Source organism: Manacus candei, unplaced genomic scaffold (genome assembly GCF_025592945.1).
Source record: "Manacus candei isolate 608988 ecotype Guabito, Panama unplaced genomic scaffold, ASM2559294v1 h1tg000027l, whole genome shotgun sequence".
Classification (NCBI taxonomy): domain Eukaryota; kingdom Metazoa; phylum Chordata; class Aves; order Passeriformes; family Pipridae; genus Manacus; species Manacus candei.
This window is the reverse complement of record NW_026138075.1, coordinates 7906241-7923269: the sequence shown is the minus strand read 5'-3', so window position 1 is coordinate 7923269 and position 17029 is coordinate 7906241. Positions and strand designations below refer to the sequence as shown.

The 17029-nt window shown below is 37.3% G+C and overlaps 2 protein-coding genes across 3 annotated transcripts in view; both read right to left on the bottom strand.

The window, feature by feature from the left end:
* Positions 1 to 17029, bottom strand: part of ANXA1 (annexin A1) — a 360547-nt gene that overhangs the window by 159392 nt on the left and 184126 nt on the right. The gene's annotated exons all lie outside the window — the stretch shown is intronic.
* TMC1 (transmembrane channel like 1) overlaps positions 1536 to 17029 on the bottom strand; it is a 54840-nt gene continuing 39346 nt past the window's right edge. Inside the window, exons 12-20 of the mRNA XM_051789360.1 lie at positions 16739 to 16918; positions 16334 to 16486; positions 15021 to 15149; positions 12023 to 12090; positions 9790 to 10029; positions 5791 to 5916; positions 3996 to 4074; positions 3772 to 3901; positions 1536 to 1804 (exon numbers count right to left, since the gene is read on the bottom strand). Coding sequence (XP_051645320.1) covers positions 1536 to 1804; positions 3772 to 3901; positions 3996 to 4074; positions 5791 to 5916; positions 9790 to 10029; positions 12023 to 12090; positions 15021 to 15149; positions 16334 to 16486; positions 16739 to 16918 — 1374 coding nt within the window. The remainder of the gene's footprint in view (positions 1805 to 3771; positions 3902 to 3995; positions 4075 to 5790; positions 5917 to 9789; positions 10030 to 12022; positions 12091 to 15020; positions 15150 to 16333; positions 16487 to 16738; positions 16919 to 17029) is intronic.

Below are 17029 nucleotides of genomic sequence, written 5' to 3'. Positions count from 1 at the left end.
TACTGTATTTTTTCTGCATGTCTGAAGGCCATAGACAAGAAATTTTATCTAAGAAAAATGAAACAACTTACACTGCACTTATCTGCACTTTCTCTAATTTAAAATATAAGACCCACAACACCCCAGTTGCAGATATGTCTAGCAGACACTTACAGAAGCAGTGCAGGAGTCAAGTTAAGTATAAAGCTAACTTTCCTTTGGTTTGTCCTTCCAGGCTCTCACAATTGATTTAAAGACTACTTGAGCTGGAAGTTGTTTCTGGATTGCTGTGTTTTATGGGGATGCCTGTATGCTGGGGAGTTTTTGTAAGCCTTTTTTTAATAAGTGCCATGATTTAATTAGATGGAGGTTGCTTTGGGATGTCACAGACTTTTTTTATACTCAGATATGATTAATATTTTTCTACTATACAAAATGGACCCCTATTATACAGAAGGCCCTCAGTGGAATTACATTTATTTTTAAGAAGACAGTCAGTTGACTAATTTTGTTGTTATTACACTTGTGAGTTATTACACTTGTGAATTATCGAGACCCAAGTTCTGAAAAAGGAAATAAAATCAGAACATAAAAATCAACCTGTCTCATTGGAATAAGTGACATCAGCTTGCACATCTATCCTCTTTTTCCATAAGACCTGTTAGACTATGGACCTGTTTCACCTTGGACCCTGTGGAGGCCAATACAAGTATTCAGTGATAAATTTACAGAGAAGATTATACAGCAGACATTCTTAAGCAATATTAAATGTCTCTATGCCATAATACAATTCTGGTGACCATTTGGGGGAAATTAATGCATAACTGTCTTACCTCTATTCCCTGTATATGTTTTTCTGCACAGGAGATATTTCTTTACCACTCTGATTTTTTAAATTTATTCCTAGTCTTTAAGAATGCAAATAAACCATTATTAGCTAAAAAGTGGTGTTTTAATAGGAGGTAAATTTTCTTCATAGTAACAGGCAAAATATCTCTTTTCTTTTTCCTTTTTAATACTTCCACAAAGACTTTATATGGAATCATGCAGATTGTCCTGTGTTTAGTCCTAGTTTTCCCATGTACAGTCTGAAATCTTTGGCCAAGAATATATGACCAGCAGAAGACAAGATATATGCAGGGTTTAAACATAACTGACTCTCACAAACTTTATATATAGCTGTGTTTTCAGTGAACTGTTCTTCTAAGAAAAAGGAAAAGATTAGAGACACAGTTTCAAGCTTTTAAGAAAACAGTCAACTGAATACAAATTGCTTTCCATTCTTCTAAAAAATATCCCCCACTTTATAACCATAATTCAAGTAACCTGTTGACACAGATAACACATTTTCACAGTGTCTTCAAATGCAAGACATATGCAATGTTTTCTTCTGAAGCTCCCATTACGCAAAAACTGAAGCACGTGGGTTACTTCCATGCACATGAAGATTTACAACAAACATAGTCGGTTCTGCACTTGCAGGAGCGTGTTCGGATTTAGGACCACTCTTCTGTCCTTCGTCCTCCTTCATCATATCACCATGTGCTCAAGGCTCCTTATCTGCAGTTGTGAGGCCCCCTGGGCATTCCTGGCTGTGGCCCTGGGAAGCACGGATTTCCAGGTGGATAGCCTGGCATTCCATACCTTCTTGGCCCCGGGGGCCTTGTCACAGCTATGGATGGGGGAGGAAGGTTTCCTGCTTGGCTCTGTGGGGGATAATGGTTGCCTGGGGCAAGGCCAGGATGCTGGAGCACCTGAGAGGAGCTGGCTTCTTGTGGTTGTCCTGTCTTCTTTGATTCGTTGCCATCCTGTCCTTTCTTGTTGTCTGAAATGTGTTTGGAGGACAGAATTAACAAAAGAGCATGCAAGCCAGAAGTTCCCTCACAGGGAAATCCTTCAGCTGCCTGACCACTCCAGAGCACAGTAGAAAGTGTGGGCCTCCCCTACCAAAACCTGGGGTAATGCATCTTCATGACCTTTGTGCTGTATTTTCCATCCAGTTATTTCTGCAATACTGTGAGAGACTGAAATGGTTAATGGCTTAAACATTGTTAAAATCACTGAAGTACTTTTGTCCACTGTAGCAAACCATGAAAAGAACCAACTGCTTTGTCTGTGACCGACAAAGCCCACCTACCCAATATGCCTCCTACCTGGAGGACTATGGGGGGAACTTGAGGCAAGATAAAGGTGATATTGTCATCCAGTTATCTCAGGTCTAAGGAGAAGTAAACAAGGATGTATCCACAAGGAAAGCCAAACTCCACAGTTGTGTTGAAAATCAGCTCTGGCTGGGTTTGGTGGAGGGAGACTATAGGCCACAGGCTCATTTGCTGAGGCCAGGTCTGCACACTCTTCCCTTCCTGTGAGAGACTGGACTGTCAATGGTTAATGACTCAAATAATTCAAATGGTTAATGACTCACCCATTTGTGAAGGTACCACGTTGCTTTGCTGAGGCCAGGTGTGCACATGCCAGGGGGAGGCCACAAGCCAGACAAGAAGCAGACCCTGCACATTGCTGGTGCTTTTTATCGGTAATTTGCCCTCCATTACACAGTTGGAAAACTTCCCCCTCTGCCCATTGAAGGCCTGATGGGGCATAACTGGCTCAACCGCACTGCTTGAGAGGCTGCTGTCCTGTCTTAGAAGGTGTCATAAACCATCAAAGACCCCCAAAGCGCCCCCCAGACCCATTCGTGAGGCCTTACATCAAAGGACTGCATGTGATATGGAAGTCTTGCAACAGATCCTGTTTGTTGCAAGAGACAGTGTAAAACTTCCACCTCCCTCCCCAGGGGAGGTGCTTGGGCATTCTCACCTAGGCTGAATGTATATTAATCCATTGAACTCTGTGTGGGACCCTCAACACCAAGAAGTTCAGAGGAAGAGGACCAATGGGACACCATCAGTACCCACATCATGGTGATATTTTCTGTCTGATCTGTCTCTCTCTGTCACTCTCCTGTTTCCCCCTTTCCTATTTATTTGTATCTCTCTTTAGCGCACATTTACTGTTAAATAAAATCCATACTATTTCAACATAGGTCTTGTTTGCACCTTAATTCAGGCAGAGGCATCTCTCTAATAACTTTAATAATCAAATCATACAGGCCCCCATGGGGGAAAGTAGAGACTTTTCCCAAGATGCACTTAGATATCATCTGGCAACAGTAATGAAGGCAGTAATTAGACATGGCTCTTCCAAAGACAGTCATCTCTAACCTGAGTTTCCCTCCTAGGCTTGAGCCAGTTGAGCTGCTATGTGGCACGCATGCATGATGAGGAAAAGGAAACAGCCAGCAAAAACCCTCAGGACAGACTGAAACCTGCCTGCCCAATCTAGGTTTTCTGTTAAGGAGTGCTACCATACTGTGTTCTGACTATACTTTCTCTAGGTGAACCTGGCACAGAGGACCAAACTGTCCTGAGTATTTCTGGGTCAACAAAATATGACAGAAGGGGCACAAGATTTAGACTTTGACTGATTTATGGTAGATAAGAGGCATCACTGACATTCAGACAAGTCTTTAAGTGTTGGTTTTTTTTCAGTGAGACTGGGACCTTCAATTCATTATAGTTCAGCTTTCTACTTTCGTGCTGCCTGGTGTGGAATAATGTTACAGTATTTCTTAAACAAGCCAAAGAAAGAAAAGTGAACTGGAGATTAGGCTAACACTTGCAATTCAGTATTGTGAATATGTTTCAGGTTAGGAAGCAGTCAAGTAGTAAGGAAGACTACGATCACACATACATGAATTCCTCATACTGAGATGTTCAAACCAGTCCTTACCTTGGTTTGGAGTGGATTCATCTTGCTTGCCTCCTTTAGGCTTTGGCGGTTCTGTCTCAAATGGATTTTCTTCTTGTTCATTTGATTTTTGTGCCTTTTGTTTATTTCTTCTTTTATTTTCTTCTGCTTGCTAATATGGGGAGAGAGAAAGCATCTTTCAGCAACCCAAACAGCTTCTCTAACATTTAGTAAAACCAAAAAATCAATAATTCTTTATTCCTTACACTTTGTAACTTCTTTTTAAGTTCCAAGTTAGCTTCCTTGTAGGATTTGGATGTCGCGTTGAGATAATAAATACTCAGGCTAAATGTAAAGAATAATAATTTCTTGTTAGGCAATGATTTACATATAAGGACTCAGAACATTCGTATAGCAACAATTACAGTTGTGATAATATATAGTCTATATCTTTTCCTTATGTACTGTGCCTAATTAGTACTAGTATTTTGACAATGAACAATGAACAATGTGTTTCCTTACAGTATGAAGAAGGCACTGTTTTTTGAGGGGGTAAAAAACAAAAGAAATTATTCTCTCTCTCTTAATACTCTACTTTCAATCTTACAGCAGCTAAGGATGTTCCATAAAGCAGTGCTTCACTGCAAAATATCTTCTACAGAATAACTTATAAAAGTTAATTTGTATGATATACCTTAAAAATTACTAAATCATATTTGTAAAAGCTATTGAACTAATACAGTAGGCAATCTGAAATACTGTGGAAAAAAACCATCCAAAAGCATAGTTTTTCATTTTTGTTTTTAATTATAACCTCCTTCTTCTAGTAAACAAAAACATAACTGCATAACATAATGCAATTTTCATTTGTTAGTGTATGAAATTACTGTTGTGATAACTATGGAATCAGTAGTTTTCACCATCCTGATTTAATTAGAAAAAATCTGATATGCAGTCTTTTATTGATGTAATCAGTAAATAATGAATTATATATAAAAATAATTATATATTAAATATAATATATAAATAATATAAATATATGGGACATATAGATATATACATACATGTTTTATATAACAGATAGTATTTTTATATTATAGTTGTATTTTCTATTTATATAGTTAAATAATCATACTACTAATAATAATGATGCATATGCTGTTTCCTCTGCTTTGCCTGACTTTGCTTTGTATTTTCCCTATGTTACTTTTTTTCCCCTCTATTTATTTTTAGTGTCTTTGCCCTTTATAGCTAAGGGTTAAAATAGAATATGATATTAAGTGAACATTGGCAAAATTTCATCTCATAATTTCGTCTTCCTCATGCAAAATCCTTCTGCAAATTCTGTTGTATTTTGTAATCATCTTCATATTTATTCACAGTTCTACAATGCAAAGTTAAATCCAAGCTCACGTTTATGCAGAATTAATTTTTAGTTCAGCAGTATGCTACATAACCCAATACATATATATATGCACACCGCAGGTTAAAATGCTTTTATAAGGCAGAAAAAATATTCTGGGGTCATTTTCTTTACCAGGTATTGACTGACTTACAAAAATCTCTACCAGCCCTATTTTATAAAGTCTCCAAAACCCTGCTTCACACCTGTCCCAATAGCACAGAGTAGTCTTTAAAAATTAAAGGCATCAAAGACCAGACTCACTGAGAGTTACTGAGAATAACTCTGCTCCATGGTGTTCATGTCTATTGAACTTGCTGAGGATATATGATGTGCTAGTCTGTGTATGAGACTAACAGATCAATGTTACAACACTTCAGAGCCCCCACAGGCTTTTTGCATTTTAATAACTTTTTCATTATTGTGGAAGCAACATTTGTTTTGAAAAGAATAACAAAACCAAAAAGAAAGCCATTGAACAAAAGAGAGATATCAACCTTTCTGCAAATGGACATTAAATATGATCAAATAAAACACTCACGAATTCTTCAGGTCCTGACCACTGGACAGTCAGTACTGTATTTAATTAGATATTCAGGTAGTGAAGATTCAGAGTGAAAGAAACTTAACAGGCCTTATAGTTAATATTCTATACATACACCATCAGCAGTATAAAGGGTAGGATGAGTCCGGGGTTAGAGGCATAGCCAAATACTTTCCCAAACCAGGAAGGGAAATCATGCTCCAGAGTTTCTGATATGACTTCAAACATTCTAGTCTTCCCACTATTAAACAGAAAAGATGACAATATGTCACATACTAATATTATGGCAACTATGAATATATATGCTAATCACACCACATCAAACCTGGGAAAAGGACAATAAACTGTATGTTTATTTAAAGCTTTGCACTCCAGAAGGAATAGTATCTTAAGTAATATTTATGTATTCTAGAGGGGAAAATAAACACCAAAATTCTTATTGTACGGTAATAGTTTTTGCCTGCAGTTGCCACCAAGATTACTCCTCAGTGAATCAGTGCACTGAGTTGTGAACTCCTCACCACCAACCAATGAGTGAAGTGAAATTTGTGCTCTATGAAGACATGGAGGAAAATTCAAATCCAGTTTTTATGGTCGATAAGCAAAAAATAGTCTGTTTGCAATTAGTTTTTGATCAGCAGTGTTCAGTCCAATTCTCCTCTCTCTTTGCTGTGCACCAACGCTACAGAAGTCAGTGGCTGTGCTTCAGGAGATATTTGTTATTGTTGCAGCAATCTAATTACCTTCATATGTAATTGTTCCATGGCTGGCTTATCTACAAAGTATTTTCTTCCTAGACTATTCTTCTTCAGAAATATTTCAGTAGATGTTCCAGAAGTTCTTCACATTTTATTTTGCCTTTGTCTGTGCCTCAGAACATAGAGTTTGATATTTTTAACTGAGCAAGACTGGCAAAATGCCTCTCTGTGTATCAAGACTAATTGGTAATTTTACTTGGTTAAAGGAGTTGTCTCCAAATTGCCACCGATAGTTGTCATTGCAGTCTCCTGTCGCTGCTCTTCAGTTCTTGTAACGCATTTCTGACAAATGGGTCTTTGTTTTTAACTCATTCTCAACACTTACCCTCTTCCAGGTAGTATAAAAATGTTGCAGGTAGAATTCTTCAGGTCAGTTCTTTGTCTCTACACTCTCTAGTCACTCGTGGTAGATGAGAAATTCCATTCTGTGCTCTTCTTATCTTTCCCCAGCATGCACAAAGCTTTTTCTGTCACAACTTTGCTAATTCTGTCCTGTCTTCCCTACTACTGGCAGGTCTCTGTTGAGTTATATATGTTGCTTTTAATGAATGGACTAAAATTTGAAAAAAAAAAAAAAAAAGGAAAAAAAAAAGCCCCAAAGAGTCAAAATTTTCAAAATAGATGAGCCACTGAGCTACCAACAGGAAAATCTTTTTCTTTTTAAATACAGAGTCATGTATTATCAGTATTTATCCACTGGCTGCTCAACTTTGGCATTACCTTTACCCAGCTTGAATGAAACTTCATTAGTTTTATGTGCTCCTCATTAACAGTTATATTGGAGGTTTCATATTTTTGATGAAGAACAACTTATCTCTGCATATGACCAAGAAAAAGTGGCAGGCATCTTTCTCATTTTGAAAAATAATATTACCATTTCATTAATATCCAATTGAATAACTGTTTCTACTCAGATCTGACCTCAGATGTCTCCCTTTGTATTTTTTTGCTATGGCTCTCATAAAATATCTTAATTTGTATCTTTTGCTTTGTTAAAATTTCTTCTGTCCAAGGCTTTCGATACTGTGAGTAGAAAAGGTCTGTGGCAGATTTTGGAACATTTATGATGTCCCCCCAAGTTCCTTAAAATGATCATCTCACTCCACGAGAATCAGCACAGCCAAGTCAGATACGGCAATGCACTTTCTGAGCCCTTTCTAATAACTAACAGCATGAAACAAGGCTGCGTTCTTGCACTAACCCTATTCACAGTCTTTTTGAGCATGATGCTCCAAAGGGTTGTGGCAGACCTCGATGATCAGGACGGTATCTACATCCAATATCGTACTGATGGAAGCCTTTTCAACCTAAGGCGACTGAAGGCCCACACCAAGACCTTAAACCATCTTGTCCGGGAGCTGCTTTACGACGACGATGCCCTCATCGCCCACACAGAAGCAGCTCTGCAGCATTTAACATCCTGCTTTGCAGATGCTGCTGAGCTTTTTGGGCTGGAAGTGAGCTTGAAGAAGTTTTCTATCAACCTGCACCTCAGGAAGTCTTCCATCATCCCCATATCACCATTGGCCAATCAGAGCTCAAATCAGTCCAGCAGTTTAATTACCTAGGTAGCCTCATCTCCTTGGACAGTAAGATTGACAGAGATAGACAACAGGTTAGCAAAGGCATATAGAGCTTTCAGAAAACTCCATAAAAGAGTTTGGCGAAATAAACACCTGAAGAAAAGTACAAAGATCAGTGTTTACAGAGCCATTGTGCTGTCTGCTCTTTTATATGGTCCGAATCATGGGTCATTTATCACCATTAGCTGTGACTCCTAGAACGCTTCCATCAACGCTGCCTCCATACAGTCCTAAACATCCACTGGTCAGATTATGTGACCAATACACCTGTTCCAGAACAAGTAGCAGTCACAAGTATTGAGGCCATGTTGCTGAGAACACAGCTGCGTTGGGCAGGGCACAACTCAAGGATGAAGGACCACCGCCTCCCTAAGATCGTTCTTCGTGGTGAACTTGCCACCGGCTGCCACAAGACAGGAGCTCTGAAGAAGAGATACAAGGACTCCCTGAAACAACATCTCAGCCTTGACCACACTGACCTTCATCACTAGTCTGCTCTGGCCTCCAACTGAGAGGTCTGGAGACACACCATCTATAACGCTGCTGCTTCTTTTGAGAACGCACGCAGGATCACTCTCGAGGAGAAAAGGTAACACGGAAAGAATTGTGTCTTGTCGAAACCATCCAAGGAGTCTTTCTGCTGTGCTTTTTGCAACCAGATTTGTCTATCTTGCATTGGCCTCTTTAGCCACCAGTGCACTTGTAGCAAATGTGGATAGAGCCCTTCCCAAATCTTCGTTCACGAAGCCTAGCCATGAGAATTTCTTCTGTAAATTCAAACGATTTTCTGTTCCATCACAATTTTTGTCATGTCATGCAATTCTCCCTTTTTGGTACCTGTGGCTGTTGCAGGTGTCTAGAAACAATCTCTCCAATTTTACCTTTAGCCAAAGTTAATATGGTGAGGCTTCTACTCCTTTAGAAAGTGCACTGGGGATCATGTAGATGTCATTTTACTTACAACAGTAATGTGTTATCTAAACCTCTCATTGCAAACAGAATGTCTCTTACTGTTCTCCTACTGTTGCTTTGTTAATATTTTGTTTAAAAACAAAGACTAAAGACTTCTAGAATTTTTAATTTCATGTCTTGAGTGTTGTTGTGTAATCATTTTAGTTGTATCTCATGCTACCTGGCAGGTAAAGATGATGAAAATGGTCTCATGTAGCGTGCATAGAAGGAGAAACTGTGGCAAAATCTAAACTAGTTTGAATGCAAAGCATATGTTTGCATAGGCAGGCCAAGCCAAAGTGTTTAGAAGGAACTAAGGTATATGGAGGTCTTGAAGACTTCAGAAACAAATTCAGCTTGACACTGGTAGTACAGACACGTGGCATTCTGAATTGGAGAGAGTCATGACAGTCAAAGACTGAACCACAATACATATCATGCATTCTGATATGCCCCTCCCACGACACAGACATTTCCTAAAAGCCATCACTTTTAAGCCAACAGACTGATATTCACAACAGGTCACTGCTCTACTCCTGAAGAATAGTTTGTCTTTAGTGCAGCAATAATGATAATATTTACATTAAAATTAACTAAAAGATTTTCTGTTCTGTACCTCAGACAAAACTTCCTAAGGAATTGCTCAGTTTTTCAGGATTCCAGCTTTAGAATTATGCACAATTAAACTCAATTAAACACTCAGCCTATCAGTTGCTAATGCTTATTATAGAAGCAGTTTTTCTGTGCTGCATCATTCACTGTGATGTGATGAAGCTGTTCACTACATCAATTACAAAAAATGGTATATAAAATGCAAAGAACCTGAAAGGACCACAGTCAAAAGATGGTGGGATGGAGACAATGGTGTACACAGCAGGCAGTGTGGAGAGAAAGAGGATGAAAAGCAGCATGGCCATGTAGAAGTTATTGGATCTGGAAGCCTTGAAGACCCTCTCTTGGGGGACATTGCAGCACATCACTGCCCAGCACTGCAGGTACATTGATGTGTGGAGGCGAAACACATTGATTGCTGGGAGACATGGAGCATAAAAAGATCCCATCCTAGAAAAGAAGCAAATAAAAAATTAACCACTTTGTTATAGGACTTCTGTCTTCCTAGATATACCAGCCATTCACTGCGTCAATGTGCTTTGTAGCCATATGCACTGTGCACTCAGAAATTCATAAAACCGTCTTTCTTACTGGTCTTTTTTCTTTTTTTAAGAAGAACTGGAAAAAATTCTCTATATGAACCTTTTGTTTAAAAGTCCTCTTTCTCTGCAAATTAAATGATCACTTGATGAAATGTTATTCACTCTTAATTTGTCTGGTAGCATCTTGCTTGTTTTGTGTAAAAACTAAGTATTACCAACCCCAACAGTTAGGAGTAAACAAAATAATTTAGTTTATACTTTATTATTTTTTAATATACTAACACTATTTTAGGAAGGATATTTTTACTTAGTTGACATTTATTTTAACTTCTGTTTTCATGATCATTTAATGGTTTAGGTCAACAATCTGTTTATAGATTCTGCTAAACACTGGTTTTCCCCTATTATACGTGGTTGTATGGTTGTCACACTGACACAGCTGGCACCACCTTACTTTTATCACACCTTGTTTCTTGTGTCATGCTGACTGAAGAGCAGTTACATTCATTTGCTTGGCCCTTCCTTCTATTCTGTTTCAGATGAGAAGAAGCATGCAAAAGAGAATTTACAAAGCTCAAATAAAAGAGAAGCTAATTTATCTTACACATGTATTAATGATAAACATATTTCGGGCAATGTGTGCTTATTATAATTCAGTCAATCTTTTTTAACTCATCTGATGTATCTGATTCAGTTTAAATCATCAGATATTATTTTGAAAAACACCACAGCTCCATTGCCTTAGCCCTGCAAATATGAATTAGCATGAAAATGTGGTCCCAGCTCTGCAATAAGTAGTAAAATGAAGGATTTTGTATCTAAATAGAATCACAAAAGCACAAGTCCCAGTTTCTGTGTCAGACAGTATATATTGGAGCATGGCAGCTTAGTGTACACAGAGTCTGTACATGTAATGAAGTATAAAAATGATAGATGTGTATAGAAGTTTTGTTAGGGAATAATCAGGAATCAAGTCCCTCACCCAGTCCCCAACATCTGTCTTGTAGAGAATGATTTTCAGCCTATCTTCCAAAGTGTTTATTACAGCAGTCAAAAGTATTAGTGACATCAATTGGCAAGTATCAAATGGTAAATAGAGTTTATGCTGGAGCCTCATCATTTTGATGAGAAATGTTTCCTACCAGAAACTGGAATGGCAGTCCTAAGGCAGATAACAAGATGCCAGTTGCAAAGCTGAGCTGCTTTTGTGAGATATAGGACACAATGTGAATACCTCAGATGCCAGCAACAGGGCTGGACTCTGTCCAGCCCTACTTACAGCATGCCATCACTGCAAGGCCAGGGGTGGCAAGGCCCTGGTCATCCACAGTGATAAATCCTCAAATCCTCCATGTGAACGAACACACAGTGCCACTGTCAGGTTCCCAGTGCAACCCCGCAGCGGGGTTTGGTTGCAGGGACTGCAAGATATTTGCAGCCCCTTGTCTGTATTTCTGTGGCATTCTAAGATTCTGTAACAAGTAGCATTGTTTGCACATTCACATGCCTGCACAGTTAAGTGTAAATACATTTGTTTTAAGGCCTTTTTCCACAGGAAACATGGGAAAAGACTGGTAAGGTATGTTGAAAGGCTGAAATTCAAAGCTAAACAGTACAGCAAGCAGTCAGACAACAAAAGTATAAGATTAATCTATGCAGCTGTTTACTGGTTGGTCTTACCAATTCATTGCAAACCCCTGATGTATCTGGTCCCAAAATCTTAGCCCAGAACTAGTTTTGAAGTGTTCTCACTGATTGCAGTGTACCAGAGTTTGGTATATATTTCATTATACTTCCATCAAACTAAAGAAATGGGACATGATCAGGATTTCAGTAGAATCCTTCACAGATACAGCTAAATCCTTCCATCCTGCAGATGCAACATGCTTTGTCACACCTACCAGATCATGCCTTGGTTAAAGATCAGTCCCAGCACATTTCCACTTATATCAAACTCAGAATATGATGGCTGAAAGAAATGATACAGATGTTTTCATTAGGTTTGCAGAAGGGTACTTAAGATGACTTACAGTAGATTAAAACTCTCACTTCCTACAGCAGTAGTACACTGGCATCATTTTACAAGGCCTCTTGCTGCATCTTATCAGCGAATCACAAAATAAATAGTATAACTCAGGGGCAGAAGGCAGTCTTTTTGATAGTTTGCAGTATTTTATTGAAAATCTTTTTGATATTTCTTCAGAGGAACGTGCCAAGGGAGAATTAAAAATTATTCTGGTTACTGGGTAAATTTTAAAGCAAAAATTCAGAAATTTTTCGTTGGAGTGGCTAGTGGGGTCATGTAATGTGTCTTCTAATACAGTACCAGACATGATATTCAATGTGATTAATGTGATTTAGTGTGATTGAATACCTGATTGAACTACAGCATTATTTTTCATATTTCAGCAGTTATACTGTTGAGGAATTTCTTTTAAGCATTGATAGATTTTGCCAATCATCGTTTTCCTTGCTTAATATGAATATCTTATCTATAAATCAAGTGTGTTTGATTTTAATTTTTATTTTAAAATTCAGCCATGGAGTGTCATTATTGATTTGTCTGTTGAAGAAAGCCCTGTATCAGATACTTTTATTTCTGGTGTAGAGACATGCCACAAAAACTATTTAGTCTTATGTTTCTGAACTCTTCATTTGACCCCTTCATTCTGCTTCTACAAATCTTTCATCATTTCTACATCAGTTCTTTTGCCCTAATTATTAATTTCTTATTCATGAACGTTTCCATTTGCAAACAATTAATACACTGAATTTAAGCAACAATTGAAATGCATCCATACACATTAGTATGTGTGCATATGCACCAGAAGAAAACTTTCCGGTAAGAAATTGTGGCTGTAAACTTTTTGTTTGCACTTAAATATCTGTTTCAAACATATTATTTATATGGTTTGCATCCTCAGAAGATCTTGTTCACTCACCTTTCTCATAAAAGAGTATTGCTACATCACAGCTGGTGACTTGCATGAATCACCATACTGGAGGACAAAAAGACCACAGATAATGTGTGATTTCTAAGTATCAATTATGCTGATGACTGATAGAAGGAGTAAAGGGCATGAGACGCAAAAATAACTATTCCCTTATGGCTGAACAACAAAGTTATTCTATTGAAATCATCAATTAAAGCCATAATTTTGACTTATACTATGTTATATTGTTGGAATATTTGAGGTCCCTAGAGGTTTTCTGTGTAGTTTTGTGTATGTATACACATGGGCATATGTTTACAGTGATCTGCTTACGTTGCATGTATTTATGAATCTGCTTCCATACAAGTAACAATTTAATAGATTACTAATATTCAACTTGAAAGGTTGTAAACTAACAAGATCTGTATAAGATATAATATCAAAAGCAACATGGAGAGAATTAATAGGATCACACAGAATCAAATAATGTATGACTGCTCTTCATAACATAGGGGTTAGCATTAACAAATAAATAATTGGAAATCTAATTTTTAAACACATAAAAGAAAGCAGTTTTTCCACACAACATGTCAGTTAATTCCTGGAATTCTTCACCGAAGGATATCTTGATTGTCAAAATATTTAGGATATAGAAAAAGTCTAAAAATTAATGGATCCATGACCACTAGCCACAGAGACATAAGTATAACTAGTTCCTAAGGAGTCTTTTAAGATCAGATATTTACAGAAATTCAGTGATTTCCAGTTTCAACTTCTACTTCCATCTGTTGTTTCAAGCAGTTTACTGGACCTGCAGATTGTAATGGACCAGACCATCATAGACAGTCTTATATACTGCCAATTAAAAAAGTCAATTATAAGTTGGTTCCAGGATTCCCTATGAGGAGATGTCTTGTTGGCAATTTTTCTGCCCATGCTGTATTCAAACTCCTCCATTTGATTTTGATATTGCAAGAGTTATAATTTGTTTGTGCACAACCTGGCTGTCTGGTAGTCTCTCTCCAGCCTTATACCAGTACTATTTGAGGCACAATGTAAAACCTTTAAACAATGTTGAAATTTTGTAGGAGCCAGTGAGTAACAATGTGATTGCTGTATCAGATACCTGAGTTTTTTAGTAGAAAATACCAAAACTTTCTCTTCCTCTGGAAAATTAACATTTCCAGTTTTTAATAAAGCAAGCAATTTCTACATTTAGGAAGGCAAAATTTTGAGGGAAGAAGGACATAATTATGGCAGAACAGCTATGATGACTGGTTATGCAGAGGTACCTATGATAGTCTTAAATTACTTTGCTCTTTTCTGTACTAAAGAGTCCTCAGGAACTTCACAAGCTTTTAGAATACCATGACTACTATTTAAGGATGAAAAGCAGCATCAAATCTTACAGTATATATTTAGCAGGCAAATTTAGCCTAGATCAGGTCAAAGTGTGAAAGTCTCAACTCCCAAGTGAAAAGTTCTATACTTCTTATGTTACTAGGTTTACTAAGTTACTAACCTTACTAAGTTACCAGCCTTACTAACTTTATCTAAGCTAAATTAATTCTAATAAAAATATATATATAATAAGATTTCTAGAACAGGATCTTTCCTATATTTCTCCACAAGCACTGTGTGCCAGAAAACCCTATCCCACCTCCCATAGAAATCAATGCAATTGTATTATGTGGAAGAGAGAACAAGTCTTCAAACTATAAACATGTGAAAAATATGTACTCAGTGCTCTTATACAATCAGATACATTCTAAAACTCCTTAAGTTACAAGAATCTAAATAATAAGACAAATATTAGAGCATATACAAATGCCAAGAAAAACTAACACAGGGATTTTGAAGATAATGTGTCTATCCAAAAATTAACTGTAGGATTGAAAGGAAAATGCAATTTTTTACATAAATGTGAGGTAATAGATAACAAAGACATTTAAAATCAGATACTTACAAATCCATACTCCAAGTCCCAGCACCAGCAGTAATTGAAAAACCTAACAAAGACAGCTCTCAAGAAATCGCCAATTAGAATCGTGATGTATGTTGTCATCGTGTCAGACACTGTCAGGCGCACAAATTCCTGTTTAGAGCAATATTCTCTTTTAAGAATATATTTACGTAATTAATAGTTACAATAATAATGAAATACTGGACTAGATCTGTAATTGTGATTATCCTGCTTCAGCATGGAAAAGACTCTGATCCTCCTCTACAATCACTTATTCTGTAATAGGCCAAGGGAAATACTGCCCCTCATTTGCTAGAGGTATCCTTTACTCTAATTGGTGCTTATATTTTCAGATGAGACTTCCTGGGAATGATTAGACTGGGAAAGATTTCCAGCCAAGATTGCTGCTATAACAGAAATCTGAGCCAATATCTTAAACTGCTGCAAATCCTCATTCCTCTACTTTTATTTTGGTATGTTCCACTAAAGCCTATTGTAACAGGCCCAGTAGTCCAAAGCTTACCTCAACAGTCCAAAAAGCTATTACTCTCCCTGATCTGAAATTAAGGGGAAAGTTATTTCAGTGATGCGCTCTTGGTGTTAGCTTATTATTCAGCATCAGTGAAATGAATAGAGGGTCTGATTTTTCTCCCTATATGCTCCCTGCTGGTGATTTATTCAGGAGGACAAATTGTCAGAGTGATGGAGAAACAGCGAAAGTGATTCAGAATTGAATTTGTTTTTGTGGACAGAACAATAACAGCAAAGTATGATCAAACAGAGGAAAAGAATATGTTAGAAAATTGTTTGGAAACCACATTTTATATTGATGGGTTAATATGAATAAATACTCAACTGAATCAAAGAAAATAGTTGAGCAGATTTACCATTTAATCACTATTGTTGTTTTACATTATTTTACGTATGCTAAAGACAGAGACAACTTCTCAAAAGCATACTGCTGTAAGAGCTGTCTTGCACACATGTCCTTGTTTTTCAAAATTGCTAAACTAGTTTTGCAAGACAAAGATGGAATCAGGAAGAGGAAGATAAGTCAAGAGGATAGTGAAAAGAAGGGTAAAAAAATAAATGTTTTCAATGCTGTCAACTAACAGGAGAAAGAATTTCCTTCTAGACAGGGTTCAAAATAAAATAAAATAATTTTTTTTAAAAATTTTAGTTCAAGAAAAGGTCCCACATCTGCTTCTGCTCACCTTTTCCCACCTTAATGACACGCTAGCAGAAATAAAGAGAGTTTGGACATCATATTGTGTAACTGACCTATTTTAAATATGAGCTCAAAGGAGATATATTACCTGTCCCACCATTGTTTCCCAGCATGGCCCTCTGGGGACATCAGCAGGGTCCACCTGTATTGGAGGAGCAGTCGAATTTTCTGGAATAGTACCATTGTACAGACTGGCTTCCCATATTGTCATGTTATATTTGACTATCTTTTCTTCTTCCAACTAAGTAAAAAAATAAATTGGGAGAAAAAAACAACAACAACAAAAAAAAAAAAAAAACCAGCATGAGCTTGTTACAAACTCTCAGTGTGTTCTGTTCCAAGATTCCCGTGATAGTTCAGGCATGGATGTACTTTAAGTATAGAAAGAAAAGTATATCTTTCACTGACATGCCTGTGATTGACTGGAAGTCCTCATTTCCTCGTTCTTGCCCAGTGGCATGTTAAAAATAGTGAAGGGTAGTAAATATCTTGCCTTGAGGTTGATTTCATCCATTAGGGCGATAATGAAAGTGTAGAGATTGCCAAGAAAAAGGGCAAAGATCCGTCCCAGCTGCCATCTTAGAGCTATTCGAGGGTGGTAATTCTCCAGAGAACTGATTACATCAAACAAAGTTGGACAGAACATTCCTAAAAGTGACATAACCATGTTCACCTGTGGAGGAAGGGGAGAAAAAAGTTTACAGTGAAATGTTAGAAATTAATTCTTCTATTATTATTTATTTGGATGAAAAAGCCATTACTACTTCACATTAGGGTTTTGATT